Source organism: Meriones unguiculatus, chromosome 1 (assembly GCF_030254825.1).
Source record: "Meriones unguiculatus strain TT.TT164.6M chromosome 1, Bangor_MerUng_6.1, whole genome shotgun sequence".
Lineage (NCBI taxonomy): Eukaryota > Metazoa > Chordata > Mammalia > Rodentia > Muridae > Meriones > Meriones unguiculatus.
In genome coordinates, this window is record NC_083349.1 from 62,852,350 (window position 1) to 62,868,869 (window position 16,520).

Sequence of the window (16,520 nt, forward strand, 5' to 3'; positions counted from 1 at the left end):
TGGTGTTCTAGAAAGAGATTGTTTAGAAAGGATAGAAAGTTACCAATGCTAAAGACCGTAAGTGTCTGTCTAACAGGTTTAAGCAATAGAAAGGCAATCATTTCCTCGTAGAGTCAGTGCCATTACTTCACAATGGGTAGGAGCTAGATTACCTTGGACAGAACTTTATTCTTTTATTTATTTTAAGGTTTATTTATTTGTTCACTTTACATCCTGAATGCAACCCCTTCCATCCTCTCCTCCTGGACCCACTCTCTGACCCTCTTTCCTCCCTCCACTTCTCAGAAAAGGAGAGCCCCCTGCCCTCCTTTGTATCAACCCTCCACAGCACATCAAGTCACATCAGGACTGAGCACAGCCTCTTCCGCTGAGGCCAGGCAAGGCAGCCCTGCTAATCTTTATTATTGTTTTATAGTGACAAACATAAACAGAGGTGTAGGAAGCCAGCTTTTCTTTCCACACTTTTCCATTCTGTACCTGGAGGAGTTGGTATTTGAATGGGTATGGTCAGGTTCTACAAACCCAATGCAAATTCCGTAAAATTTTTAACACTATTCTCTACAGACCCTAAAAGAGCAACTATCAACTTCACAATGAAAAAAATAAGACCCAAGATAGCAAGAAGAATTCTGTATAATAAAAGTTCTTCTGGAGATAGCACCATCCGTAATTTCAAGCTATACTACAGAGTAATAGTAATAAAAACTGCACAGTATTGGTAGAATTGTACATAGTAGTCCTCTCCTCTCACTGGCCTGTTAGGGACATAACTTATACCATGTGTTTAAAGGCACTTTAGGTAACATAAGACTCAAGTTAATATTGCAGAAACTGAGGCTTCCACAGTTTAAGTGCTTTCCCATGATATCATGCTGTGTATGATGTCGATATGCAAGCCTGCCTTTTCTGATGCCAAAGCCTTTTGATCATCCTGCTTCTGTCTACTTGGCTTGGATGCTGCATTATTTTTAAAGGACCTCTGTGGATTTGTGCTTCTGGAAATTTCCTTAACAAAGGTATCATTAGAATACTAAAATCATAGTTGAGAATGAACAGAACAAAACAAAAGAGCATGGAAAGGGAGAATCTTAAAAAACAAAAACAAACAAAGAAACTGAAATCACGTTAGCACTGGTGTCAAAGGATGGAGGACCACCTCATATGCACTCATCACTTCAAGGTTGATAATGATAAATGCAGCCTCCCTTTGTGTGTAGACCTAAGCTCACACCCTATTTCACCTCAGTAAGTCTTGGGGAAAATACAGCACTATTTATTATTTATGTTCATTCCAGCCTACTAATTCTATCTTATTTTCTCCTCTATATTTTCATTAGATCATGCTTCTTAGTGATCCTGAAATGGAGAGCAGTATATTGATCAGCTCAGACGAAGGGGCAACCTACCAAAAGTACCGGCTCTCGTTCTACATCCAGAGCCTGCTCTTCCATCCCAAGCAGGAGGACTGGGTGCTGGCCTACAGCTTGGATCAAAAGGTGAACAAACTGTGTTTACAAGTTGTTGCCCACATCCTTCTCTGTGAAAAACACTGTTTTGCTCAGCTCAGAGTCTCGAGAATATTGGTGATGTTTCATTATTTCAAACCATGTTGGTTTGGTCTTTGGCAATGAACTTTACTCTCTTACTCCTAAGTATCAAAATATACATAGGCAGGTGAGTGTGTGTATGTGTGTGTGTGTGTGTGTGTGTGTACATATTATATTGGTGATATTTATTTTTCTTTTCATAGTCTCATAATGACTTTCTCTAAATTTTAATCATTTTCCTTTCTTTTATAAACCCCTGCGAGGTAAGCAAGAGGTAAGTCATTATTATTGTTTTATAGTGACAACCATAAACAAAGGTGTAGGAAGCCAGTGCACGTGCCGTGCCATACTCTTCCATCTTATAGCAGGAGGAGCTGGCATTTGAGTGGGTATTGTCAGGTTCTATACCTAGGGTGCCTTCCATCGTACTCTGCTGTCTTGATTTGGTGAAATGTTAGTATACCCTTGCTCTCTAGGAGTGTAAGGGAAGCTTCAAACAAGTCTTGTTTGTTACTTTCTAAAAATAAGTTAAAGGTGTAGTGTAGTGACCCCCGAAGACTTTATCTCTGAGCTTTAAAATCTATGTGTTCTACTGTACACCTGGCAGTGTCTCCTATAGACTTAAGAAATTTTGAAATACCTTAAAAAGAACTTCCAGTCTTTACCTGCAGTTCCTAGCTCTCTTCTAGTACTCTCTGATTTAGGGAATTTAGCTGTAACATATGAAGCTGGTCTACATCATTAGTTATCCTTTTCCCAATCCACCAGGTTGGATCCACCATTTTGACTCATTGCTGACTCTCTGCTGGGTGAATGGATAGTTGAATGGACGTTTAAATGTTGCAGAATTGAACCTATTATGTTTGTTCAACTTATATTTCCGAATAGAATCTAGGTTATTCTTCATCATGTTTCCTGTCACCCCCAGGATCTTATTACATATACCAAGCTATTATATAATAAAGTTATGGGATCAGTCAGTCAAAGGGAAAGGATAATTGCCAAGAATGATCTTACACAGATATATTCACAGAATAGCCCAGCTGAACAACCTAAAACAGTTGCTCTTCAGTATGTGTTTTAAATATGTGATTGTGAATGTGTGCGTGATGTCAGCACCTTTAAACAATAATTTCAACATAACCTTTATATCTCTTGTTATACCTCATGGTGGGCACCAGGTGCTTAATGCAATCCCCTAAGGACACCCACATGACATTTGCAGAGCAAAAGCCATTGCAAATACATTTCTTTCATGCCATCAAGTAGATATTGTATGAAAGACTTAGCCAAATGTCAGACAGTCTGTGAGTTTAGATGCTTAGTGTAGCCAGAAAATTTGAAGCTATATTGAAAGAAAAATAAATTACTTGGATATTGTTAAAGGGTTGCATGGTAATTCACTTAGATGAAGCCCAAAGCACTTAAAGTCTATTTTAACAGAAGCAAGCTAGGTTAGAGGCAACAGACCCCTCATGCCAAGAGGTCAATAAAGCAAATGTGGTATGTCTTGTGTTATCCTGTGTGTCCTTTCCCTCCATTTCCACTGCACCAAAAAGTGTCAGGGGCATTGCTTGTGGAGTATGCTTGTGGATATAATGCCTTCAAAATCCTCTCAGGCTTGATGATGATTTTTTTTTCACTTAGAATAAATATTTGGAACGTGGCAGTGGGTGTTGATGGATTTTCCTAATCACACTGCACATTTCCAGATATATTATTCTTTCGGTACTTTTTCTTGTTGACATGTTCTGCTGAAAGTGGCTGGCTATTCTTCAGACCTACAGCTCCTAACAAGTATGCGGCCATTCTTCCTTTGAATAAATGGCATGAGGAGGGGATGAAGCCCCTGGCAGTGTTTTCAGGAGTGGCATAAAACACCTCTCCCTGGGTATCCAGGATGCAGGAGAGATTTCTTTATTTTTGGATGGTAATTTAGTGGTACAGAGTCAAGAAGAGTGATGCTATGTAGTTGCAAATGAAGATGCCAGAGTACCTGGGATTGATATACAAATGTGCTATTTCAGGCTAGAGCTCTGTCTGATGCGCATGCATGGAGACAGCTGTGTTCTTAGAGAAAATGAAAAGTGCTAGCATTAAGGTAACTGCAGCATCAAAGGGAGATGTTTGTGGTGAGGATTGAATCGATGTTTCCATTATTGTGCCTTTGATGAAATGCACTAGCAATTTCTTTAGACTCAGTAAGGCTATCTCCTTATGTTGTATGTATTACAAAAGATCTAATTGAATGATATTTTAAAGGGATGATATCCAATTGCTTTACTTTTCAAACTGATACCCCAAAGCTGCAGAAGACTTGCTAGTAGATCTAATTTGGAAAAAGGAAGTGATAGAAAAATCATGAGGGATTTGCCTTTTCTTTCAAAATCCTTTCTGCTTCCAGATGAGTATGGCTCGGGCCCTTTCTGCTTCCAGATGAGTATGGCTCGGGCTCTTGACCAATTCCTTCACTTCTTGCCATGCAGGGATTTCCAGTTCTTACTAATTCTTTTGCCAATTCCTGATGTGGCCTCCCTAGAGATTTTCCTACCATCTTGCATTTTGAAATAAAAGACTTCAATACTCAGGAACATTCAGGATTCCTGCTTGGCAACAGGAATCTTTGGAGGCATTTTATAGCAAGCTTTGAGGTTGAAAGAATCAAAGGGAGTAATAACTCCTAGTTGTCCAAATGGAAATGATAAAAGCAAAGCTATTTTCCTCCTCTCATCCAGTGAGCAAGCTTCCTTTTTGTGGACTGTTGTGTTGTCATGTATAGGCCTCAGCTTCCTATCAGTCTGTTTCTTCTTTCTTCATTGATAACTAAAACAATGTATATTGTTTTTTTTTTTTTTTTGGTTGTTGTTTTGTTTTGTTTTTGTTTAGCCAGAGAGCTCAATAATCTTACAAAAATAATTTTTTGAGGGATTTTGAGATAGTTTTAAAGCAGTGGTCTTGCTGGTAGTTGCTGTCCTTGGTATATAGAAAGCTGTGCACCTAAACATATCTCTGGCTGACAAGGATCCCAGTGTGGTTCCTTAAAATGGGAACATGTATTATATTCACAAATGTGTAAGTGTCTGGCATGGGACTCACCCATGATGGGGGAGAGTTAAAGATAGATATTTTTCGGCGTGAGGATCAGGATTGCAAAGACTCTATGACTATCTTTGTGGCAAAATCAAATTAACAAATGCAGCTTAGTTTGTAGTTCAGAAATGAAGAATCCGAAGGGATTTCAGATTCTACTGTTTTCAGGCGCTTTGGGGCTAGACTCATCTAGAATTGCTGACAAATTCAATGTGAAAAGCACTTTCTTAAACACTAACCAAGGTTATGAAAATTAACTGTTACAGTAATTGGGAGCAGGCCCACAGCTAAGGAATGTCTCCCTCAGTCCCTCCCTCCCTTCCTCCCTCTTTCTCTCCATTTCTCCCTTTTCTCCCCCGTTCTCTATTCCCCTTTCTTCCTCTCTCTTTGTGTGTGTGTATGTGTGTGTGTGTGTGCGCACACATTCACCAAGACCAGAGAGACTGCCTCCTCAATTGACATCCACTTTATTTTTGAAACACCATCTTTTTTTATATTATATACACATACATATTTATTTTTTAATTTATTTTTTCATTAATTACAGTTTATTCACTTTGTATCCCAACTGTAGCCCTCTCCCTCATCCCCTCAAAATCCCAACCTCCCTCCCTCCCTCTTCTCCACCCTTGCCTCTCTCCAAGTCCACTGATAGTGAGGTCTTCAGTGGCCTGCTCTCTGATCACCTCCCCCTGAGAGGGGTGCAGCCTTACCGGGCCACAGAGGAAGACAATGCAGCTAGGCCTGATGAGGGCTGATAGACTAGGATCAGATGGAAGGGGAAACACAATCTCTTTACTGAACCTGCAGCACACCATTTCTGCTAGACTGGCTTGTCAGTGAGCTCTGAGGATCTTCCCGTTTCCACACCCCTACCCACCCACAGCTAAGCTTACAAATGACCTGTGGCTACCCCCAGCTTTTATATTAGCCAGACCCAGCTTTTACTTGAGGCTGGGTATCTGGACTCAGCTCATCATGCCTGCACAACAAGCATTTTACCCACTGAAGCATACTCTGTTACTGGCAGTCAATCCAGGGGTTTCTTGTAGGCAAGACAAGCATCTACCAACTGAGTTACATCCATACACCCTGATTTTAATATTTTTATTATTTAATTCAATTTAAATCTCTGTCATAGACCCTTCCCTCTTCTCCTCCCAGTCCCACCTTCCTTCCTGCATCCCCTCTCCCCTATTCTTCAGAATTGGGAACCCCCTACGCAGACACCCCTCATCTATTCACATGAGGACTGAGTCCATCTTCCTTCCCAGTGGCCAGGTAGGGACGTCCCGTCAGCCAGAAGCAGATTTTACTTTTAAGTGATCAATCCATTAATCATAGTGCAGCGCACAGTGTGCATACATCTGCTCCCTTGATCAAAGCAGGGCAGTCAGCCTATCTACCACTTTCAGATCTGTTATTTCTTTGTCATGAATGACAGAGGCTTCTGTTGTTGTTGTTGTTTGGTTTGGTTGGTTTTTGTTTTGTTTTGTTTTTGTTTGTTTGTTTGTTTGTTTGGATCACTTCCTATCAGCCGAATAGCAGCTGATGGATTGAGAGGCCGATGTGGCTTTAGGCACAATGATGCTATAAAAATGTCAGTTCCAGTGCAGAGCAGTTGCACGTCCTATGCAGGCTTTGCTGATTGGACCACACCTGTGGTGTCCACGCCCAGGCCAGGAGAAGGTCCTGACCAATAGATGATAGTTGTGTTATGCCGGGCCTCAAAATTCAAAATGAAATTTAAACTTGTGCCTCTGGAATGCTGGATACAAACGAAGCTTTGCCTCTCATTTATATTCTCAGTCCAAACCCTCAGATTAAAATGTAATTGTATTCAGATCCTTCAGGATTAGTAGGTGATGATAACTTCCTCAGTAGCCACTGGCAGAAACAGGCTTTGTGTCTTTGCATCTGGTGCGGATAAAGCTGTTGAGGATTAACTAGGGGATGGCCGTGGTTCTGAAGCTTGTCATCTGTGGAATAGAAATAGACTGAAAGAAACTTTTTATTTAAAGAAAAACTCACCATTTTCATTAGCTCTTCTCCTAAGATTCTCATAAAAGCTTTTGTGTATTATTTAAGAGAAAGAAAAACCCATTACCCTATTCACCTGTAACAGGTACCACTGTTTTTATAGCGTTCTGATCAGTGCGGTAGAAATTGCTAGCTGCATCATCTTAGAGGAACTGTCGCCTAGTGAGGGAGAGACACAGTCCAAGTACCCTGTGGAGTGCAAAGGTTTTCATCAATATAGCTGAGCTGAATTCTGAATGGCAAAACTGGCTCAGTGTAATCTATTAAGGTGTATTTTGTCATGGTGGTGCAATAAGGATCCTCATTAATAACAACTTCCAGTTGTTAATGCTCACATGAATGTAATTAATTCAGAACAGCCTTCAGCACAATTACAGATCCAGTGGCGTGGGTCTTTCCCAGCCTGTCATTTTCTATCAAGTTAGTCTACTCCTCTGCCTTTAGGTATGCATTTGTTCTCACTTGCTTTTCTGTTGCTGTGAGAAACACTGCACCCAAAAGAACTCGAGGAGTTATGATGCACCACATAGGGAAGCCAAGCCAGGGACTCAAGGCAGGAACTGGAGACAAATAACAGAAGACCATTGCTTTTCTGGATGTTTCCCCTAGCTTGCTCGGCTACCTTTCCTATACAGCCCAGGCCTACCTGCCTGGTGATGGTACTTGTGTGCCCACTGTGGGCTTGTCCCTCTTACATCAATTAGTAATTCATACGGCACCTCACTGTTATTATATAGAGATGGAGAGAAAAATGAGGTTCCCCCTTCCCAGGAAGAAGTCTAAGCTTTGTCAAGTTGATGATAAAACTTAAGTAACCTGACCTGTTTTCTTAAGGAAAAAAAAAAGTGTTTGGTAAAATAATGAAAACCAACATAATAATAACCCAGCACTGTGTCACACTATTTCTGGGGAGATGTGGACAAACATCTATTTACTCTAGATAGGGAACCAATGACAGACCAAAGAGACAATATTCCCACAGTCCAACTTAGTAAACAAGTGAGAGCACTGTGGTTATTTGCAGAAGTACGGGTGAAGGATCTGTTACAGAAGCATGGATAACTCAGCGGCAGCTGCATTACTGAAAAGCCCACTCTAGCATAGGGGATGACCCACAAAAGCATTGACCCTTGAGTCTTTGCGTGACTTGCATTCACTTTACTAGGTCAGAGTCTATTCAGGCAGCTGGGATGGGCTGAGTCCCCTCAGTAGTTTTTACTGCTTGTGTAACTTTGGGATCAATGGGCCCTATGCATCTAGTCAGTTTCAGGGGCTTCCTGAAACTTAAGAGTTGTCTACTTGCTGAGTTTTCTGAAGCTTTCCTGCAGAAAGTAATGTTTCAATTTAGAGGAGATTGCTGCTCAGGACTCAGGTAGATAAGAATGCTTTTCCACTCATGGTAGAAATTTAATCATAGCCAATTTGTAATCTTGAGGGATGCTACAGCTGCAGAGGCACCAGAAATCTATCAGTGTAACTTTTTAGCTTTCTATATATTCTTCTGCCTGCTTCTTCATAGACTGACCCTGTGTGTGTGTGTGTATGTGTGTGTGTGTTGATCCTTTGTGTTCATGTTGTTACTGTAATGCAACCCTGTTACCTACAACTATACCCTAGATTTCTAGTTTTCTAGTTGGACTCAGGGATTCTGCTGGTTCTTCTTGGTCCTTAAACTTTTGTCCTCCTGTCCAAGCTATATCTCTTCTTCACTCAATACTTTCTTCCTACATTTTTACCACTCACTCTGGTATTACAGTACCTGTTTTTTAAAATAAAGACCAGGGTCATGCATGGAAGGTTTTAAAGTAAATAATAATTTATATACAGAAAAGTGTGTGTGAGTGTGTGCACGCACATGCCTTTTCTTTCATTATCTTATGCCCTCAGTGGGAGCCACTATCAGTTCAGTTTCTAATGTCATACAGTTGACTTTCAGCTGGTAATAATATGACAGAATGAACAAAAGTCACAGTCCTCAAAAAAAGTTTAGAAGGTTGTGAAGAAGATATGTTTTAAATGAGAAACATCTGACATCAACAAATACAGAGAATTAGACCACACCAAAAGCAACATTTATTGATATTAAGATGGCCCAGCAAATTACAGAATTCTTGAGGAACCTTTCAAAAATGCTCATTTGAAATTAACAAGCTTCATTGTTTTTATTTCTCTTTTTATTTATTCACTTTATGTCCAGATCATAGCCCCCTATCTCCTCTCTTCACAGTCCCACCCTCCCTCCATCTTTCCCCATCCCCTCTTCCCTATCCATCAGATAAAGGGAGCACTCTCCACCCCAGCTCATTAAGTCACATCAGGACTGAGCTCTTCCTTTTCCCCTATGGCCTGGTGAGGCAGCCCCACAAGGGGCCAGTAATCAGAAAGCAGGAAACAGAGTCCATGTCAGAGACCATTCCCCCTCCCCAACCCTGCTCCCCTTACTAAGGAACCCATATGAATCCTGATATGCCCATCTGTTACATCTGTATAGGCAGCATTGGTCCAGTCTATGCATAGCCCTTGGTTGGTGCTTCAGTCTCTACAAGGCCCTCGGGGTCCTTGTTAGTTGGTTCTGTTGGTCTTCTTGTGGTGCTCCTGGCACCTCCAGGTCTTTCAATCCTTCCCACTTTTTCATAAGACTCCTTATGCTGTGGCCAATGTTTAGCTGTGGGTTTCAGGGTCTGTTTTGATCCACTGCTGGGTGGGCCTTTCAGAGGACAGCTGTGCTAGGCTCTTGTCTTGTTCCTTCTCTTCATCCACTTCTGCTCTCTAGTCTATCTCCCCTTTCTAAGTGAGAGTTAAATATCCTTCCTTGGGTTCTCCTTGTTACTTATCTTCTTTGGGTCTGTGAATTGAGTACATCTATTTTGTACAATATGGCTAAAGTTCCCTTATAAGTGAATACATACATGTGGCCTTCTGGATCTGGGTTACCTCACTCAGGATGATCTTTTCTAGTTCTGTCCATTTGCCTGCAAATTGCATGATTTCCTTGTTTTTAATAGATGAGTAGTATTCCTTTGTGTAAATGTACCACAATTTCTGTATCTATTCTTCAGTTGAGGGACACCTAAGTTGTTTCTAGAGTCTGACTATTACAAATAAAGCTGCTGTGAACATAGTCGAGCAAATGTCCCTGTTGTATAGTAAACCATCTTTTGGTTTTATGCCCAGGAGTGGTATACCTGGGTCTTGAGGAAGAGCTAGTCCCAATTTTCTGAGAAAGTGACAGATTGATTTCCAAAGATACATTGCTTTCTGTACCATTACTGGCACAGTTGTCATGAGACTATGTCCTGAAATAGTACTTATGGGCATGCAATGACTTTGTTTCATGGAAAATATCTTGGTAAACCTACCATGTATCATGCATATGAAACAATGCATTGATTCAATGAAACAAGGCCATGAAGTTTAGGTTTGATTATACTTATCAAAACCATTTATAATGAACAAAATGGTCAGAAGTATAGTGAATGCTACATATGGAAAAAAAAACTTTAAATTAAAATAAATGCACTTGATGGCCTAATAGGCAACCATTAATTCAATGGTAATTACCATTTAGTATTGTGGGTATACATTTATGATATACAATATACTATATGTATGTGTGTTATATTATATCAAATATACAAGTGTATAATAATGCATGGTTAAGAGTAGTTTTTGAATATAGGTATACAAAAAATAAGAGAGAAGGAAAATGAAGGAAATAGAGGGAGGAAGGAAGGAGAAACATAAAAGGAAGGGGTGGGAGGGAATGGAGGAAGGAAAAGAAGAAGGAAGTCAGGCAGACTTTAGGTTTTAAAGCTGTGAGAATAGCACTTGGTTCCAGCACTCTTTCTGTGATGTTCGGCCTTGGGAATAAACCTAGTAGTCTGGCTTAAAGGCAAGTGACTTTGCCCATTTGTTAGCCAAAATTTCAGCATTGTGGTAGCATGCTCTCTATACCCTGCTCCATACAAAGGAGCTAAAGGCCATTGATAGCTCCTAGGAAGAAAGAATTATTCTCTGATTTTAGGGTGTGGGCGCTGGCAAGCTTACCATGATCCAGTTGCTGTCCCCGTACTCATGCACATCTGGCCACCCTAATTGTCCTGAGTGGACTGTTATGAAGCTTTGAGGAGACTATGAGAGGGAGTTGGAGGGTGGTGTGTGGGATGGATAAGGTGATATTTTATTGTAAACATGTCTGAGGCTCTCAGAAAATTCCTGCAATAAAATTAAATAACATGGAAATTAAATAGGATGTCAGGAAATATTTCCAAATATTAATGGGACTTGTTAGTGATGAAATGTTATTTGTAGAAGATTCAAATTGAATTTGTTTTCCAAATTTTCTATGATTTCATTAGCTTGCCTTTATAATTAAAATTATCTGACAGGTAATCTTCCAGGTATAGTTTATTTATGGCAATTTCAAGGCAAATCACTTAGAAAAGGCTTCAGGTGTGAATAGGGTTGATTTAGGTGAAATCAGTTGAAATAATTAATTAAATCCCTTCACCAGAGGCACTATGTTGTAGAAGAAAAAAGTTCCCTGATGTCAAAATGTACTGAGCCTGTTGGCCTTCCCTCTAGCTTTGTTTTTCACTATGGTCCCTTTAGAACTATGAAACTATAGAAATGTTTTTTGTTTTGTTTTTTTTTCCCTCCCAAGAAAAATTATGTTCTTGTTGGATATAAGCTCAATCACTATTATTTACAACTCAGCCACAGATATAGGCTTTGTTAGTTAGAAGACACCCACTATAGATGGTTGCTACGGAAGTGATTTATTCTGATAATGTTTTAGAAGAATATTCCAGCTGTATCCCAAAATTTAATTAGCATTTGCTTATTTGATTTGGCAGCTATAATGGAAACAAATACTGTTGCAGCAAAGGGGTGGAGACACATCCAGTGTATGGAGCTTCATTGCTCATAACTCCTATACTCCCCAGGTTGTAGTACTGTGAGTCCAGATATGCAGGCGCTTCCTAGAAATGGAGATGTATCCATATCCCACAGTGCCTTCTGTTCACCAAACATCGGATTTTTGTGTACATGATCTCACCAAATTTTCCTAGAACTCTGCAAGGTGGAAGGGGTGAGTTTTAGATTACAGATGGATGTAAGGCTCTTGAAGGTCACACTAACTTGCTCAAGGGCTTAGAGCATGGCCTGCTGTCTGTGCTCCTTCTGGGTCTGACTATGGTATGTCCACCATCACTTTCTTCTCCCTGGTAGGCTGACAGCCTTCCAGTGGTGTTGGCACAGATCTCCAGCACGGGCTAGATTACACAAGACCCAGGTCTAATGGACACTGCAGTTATGGCACACTAAAATCAGCTACAGCTAAGTCTTCAACGAAATCACAGGTTCTTCTGCCTCATTTCTCAGTTGATGGCACGTGCCTGAACAAAACTTGTAGAAAAGAATCTGCTAAAACACTTCTCCAATATAACACATGGGGTTGAGTCGTTCCTAGGGTGGAAAAGTCAGCAAGACGGTTGTGTAGTTGATGAAGTGTGTGTGTGTGTGGGGTGTCCACTCAGATTCACTTTCATTGATTTGTTCAGATCTTGAGGTTAATATATTGATTAAGGTAAATTATTTGCCATTTAAAGAGATAATGCTGTGATCTGAAGTTTTTTAAGGAAGCTTATGGAGACAACATCTTTAATATGGTAATGAGGATAGAAGTTGAAATCATTTAACTTCATTTACAAATCATGAATATGTATTATGCTGTAAATGAAAAGAAGGACTAAAACAGATATAGTGTTTGTTCAATTTGCTAAAGAGAAGACAATTTGTCAAGATTTTCCCCCCAAAACTCAAGCAATATGCAAATGCAGGAAAATCAGACCCCCATGTTAATTCTCTGGCATGATGAATATTTTTATAATTCTAATTAGTACCAGTCATTTAGTCTAGCAATTTCCCCCAATCTATCCAATTTGAAATTAAAATAGATGCCTTGATTACCAAACTCATTAGAAAAGAAGCACCCTTCTCACTAACTAGTTCATTTAAAATTCACAAACCAAATGAAGTGTGGAACACTAGCTGTTGTCAATTGGAGTAAGTGAAGTGAGTCTTAATTGGAAGCGTTGTGAAGTATTTGTAGTGCTGCATGTTTCACTGCAATATAATATATCATTCATTAAATATAACAAAAGCAACTTTCAAATGTCATAATTAAGAGGAGTTTGTGCTCTTGGTAATTTTTATAAAGTCGAATGTCACAATTGTTTGCATTTGAAGTACTGACATGTATTAATGTCAGGAAGATGAAGTCTGACTCTGCATTTATCACACTGATTATGTGAAGAATGGCAGGTTTAATGTGAGAGAAGAAAATTAAATTATAGAGCATTGACTTTTTACTTCAAAGTACAAGCATGCATATTGTCCTCATGAGGATTGATGAGCAAAGTCTAGGAGTGTTTCATTCATGGCAGGAATCAGGGGGCATAGGCTTAGTGGAGGAGGGGGAATGGAATGAAAGGAGAAAAATAACAGTTGAATAGTTCTCATTATGTATTTCTTCTTTAATCAAGGCAGGAAGTAGTAGGTGGAGAGAAATTCCATCCAATATGTTTTTGATCTAGTCAAAAGAGCAATAGAGCTGTATGATGGAGCAGATTGATATTCTGTCTGAGCAAACGTGGTGGGAGTGGGAGAAGAGGAGGAATTGGCTCCAGGCCAGGGACTCCACAGAAATGCTGAACTAGGATGGTAGAGGAGGGCATCCAAGGCTGGAGGTTCAACACAGGATGCTGTAGAGTGTATCCAGATAGTGACAGCTCTGTGGGCATAAAGTACAAGATGGTCTTCCTTTGATTTTAATTCTCCATGTGCTCTACGTGTCAGCAGCTGAGGCATATTTATGGATTATTTCAGCCCCTCATCAACAAGAATGAAACACTTACCCATGTCTCTGATTTCCAGGAGAAATCCAACAGTATCAATACGCTGCCTGTTGTCTTTTAGTGTGTCCATCCTCTCTGCTCCCACCAGTTTTAACAGATCCTGAGAGCTTTCCCCCAAACTTCTGGCTGCCAAGGGAACCCTAGTACAGTTTTCTATAGCAGTCTGAGGGCATCGACTCCAGGGAACAGCGCGTAGAGAGAGACCAGCAGATCTTTGGGCTTAATGACCAGGTTCCAATGCTTTTTTGTGTGACAATGCTGAAGCCATGAAGAGCATAAGAAAAAAAAAATGGTTATGTCCAGGCCTCGAAGGCCGTCAGAGAAAAAAAGAAAAAAGGAATCAAAGATGACTGAGTTGGAAGTTTACTTATGTATTATAGGTATTTTCTTATAAAAACTATACGTGTTTGGCTCTTGGCATTATTTTGTTTTTGTTTTTTCTTTGCATTTGAACATGCTGTCAGCTCCTCCGATGTGTCAGGAGTTACTGAAAAACGTTTGATTGACCTGAGTGTGTTCCAAGTCATCTTAAAATGTACCATTAGCTTTCCCTTAGCTTGCAGGATACAGCAGAACCCTTCAGATCACCACGCCGACTGTTGTTGAACTTAACTATCTGTCTCCTTTACCCAAGGACTCAGGCACTGGGGAATACCTCTTCCAGCTTTACATCAAAACAGTGGGTATGTGCTTCTCTCTAAGAATCTTTTCCCTTTCTTCATCTAGATTGCTCTGCTTAAAATTTCAAAATTCAAAGCAAGATGGCAGAGATTCTCAGTTGGTAAAGTGCTTGTGGCGTGAGCACGAGGACCTGGGTTCAGATCCCTAGCACCCGTGTGAAAGCTAGGCACAAAATCACTTATCTGTAACTGAGGCTCAGCAAGGGTGAGGAGAGACAGGTGGCTCCCTGCAGCTCATTGCCAGCCTGACTATTCAGTGGCAGTGACTCCAGGTTCAGTAGGAGACTTCATCTTAAAAAGAAAGAAAAAGTGCAGAGTAACTTAGGAGGATCTGTGACAACCGCCTTCTAGTGGTTACATGCCTATGGATGCAGGCACATGCACAGGCCCACATAAACATGTGTGACATCCCCCTCCCCCATGCACACTAAAGGAGCAAAAGAAACAAACAAACAACTCAATCCACAGACAAGTTTCTGGAAGAAGTTTTCCTAGGTAAACTTTACCTGTGGAATTTGACCTGAACAATAGTTGAGCTTTAAGAGGACTCTTTCTTCTATTCCCCAGAAGAGGGAGAGATAGAAATTGTCACCAGCCTGGCCTTGTTCCTGATTGCTGCCTGCCACAAGGCCAGCAGCAGTGTCCCACCGTAGCCTTTTGCAGTGTTTGTTCTTTCTAACCACAGGTCCAGAACTAACAGAGCCTCAACTGAAAAGGTGGTTCAAAGGAAATTATCCTCTTATGTTTTTTTCTTTCAGGCATTTGTTACATCAGTACAAAATCTTAGTAGCATACTTTTATAATGCACATTGAGAAAAAACTGTGTTAGAGAAACAATTTTTTTTTTTAATATTTAGGGTACCTAAAGATCTTAAATTGCTTCTGGGCAAGAGATAAAGGTAATAATTGAAAAGCAAGCAGACACATTTCAGAGTGATTTCAAAATGAGATCTGACTTAGTGATTGTCTGTAAGTCACAGGAGAGGGCGTGAAGGCTACCCCTGATCAACACAAGACCAAAAAGGATGCCATTGATCATATATTCTGACTGCCTAAGGCTAAGGGCTACACCCCTGGTACATTCCCTTCCTGAGAAAGGAGAATCATGTTTCCCCCAAACGCTGAGAGGGGTCCCCTGGAGGGGCATTGCTGCCCAGGGGTACCATGCAGGGGATAATCCTGCTTTTGTTTCTAGTTCTCCTTTAGTTACTTCTCTGACATTTTGCCCCGTGCCTCCTTTGGCTGCTCTGAGTGCCTGAGGCAGCAGCCAGCAGTAGCTGTCTGAGTAAGTTATTGAAGCAGGCTTTTTAAAATGGAGACTTTTTAATTTGAAGTGCCTGGTGAAGACACCAGGGTTGTAATCCAGAGGCTCTGTAATAGGCAGCTAGGGAATGAGCGAGGGAAAGGAGATATATTAACTTTTCTATCTTCAAACACTGCTGGACTAATATTGAATTTGAACGTTCTCATAATTAAGATGCTGAGAGTCCACTCTTGAGACTGTCTCTGCGTGGGTGGACTCTGGAAATCTGACCAGAGGATTCAGTCCCTTAGGGAGTACTCAGAATCAGCAGCTGAGCATTGCTCTTGATAGTCTCAGCTTGCCCTTGGATCTATATAATTCCATTTCCTCTTTGGATACTGAAAATGACAATTTAATACTCATGTGAAAAAAGGTGAGATTATTTATCTCCATTATAAATATCACAGCTGAATCATTAAAAAAAATAACTGAAAATTACTTCCCTGCCACTACTCTGGTCTCTCTTTCTCTCCAGATCACTTATTTTTTTATGTCAGGGTCTAACAAATATATTTTTTAAAGTCTTAAAAAAGGCTTCTTCCTCAGGAATAATATCGGTAAATTAAATAGAAAAAAGGAAGGAAAGAAGCATAGAGCCCAGAATCTGTGTCTTATCTGTTTTGTACATCATTGAGGATATCAAAAACTTCTCCTTGCTCAGGGTGTGGCTCAGTGACCAAGTACATGCTTAGCCCATGTAAGGCCCTGAGTTCTGTCTTTAGCAGGAGCAGCAGCATTAGAAACAAAAACTAAAACAGGAAAGAAAAGTAACACTCTACATCATCCATCAAGCAAGTCACGCATATGACACAGAACAAGTGCTTACTGGGTACTTACCATATCCCAGGGCTTAGAGATCCATTTATGGGCACTGATACCATCTTTGTTGTCATGGAGAAACACTGGTTAAGGAAATGGCTGGTGTCAATTCTAAGAAATG

At 40.4% G+C, this 16,520-nt stretch overlaps 1 protein-coding gene across 1 annotated transcript in view; it reads left to right on the forward strand.

Moving 5' to 3' along the window:
* The window catches only part of Sorcs3 (sortilin related VPS10 domain containing receptor 3), a 604,602-nt gene that overhangs the window by 322,693 nt on the left and 265,389 nt on the right, over nt 1–16,520 (forward strand). Inside the window, exon 4 of the mRNA XM_060390926.1 lies at nt 1,338–1,496. Coding sequence (XP_060246909.1) covers nt 1,338–1,496 — 159 coding nt within the window. The remainder of the gene's footprint in view (nt 1–1,337; nt 1,497–16,520) is intronic.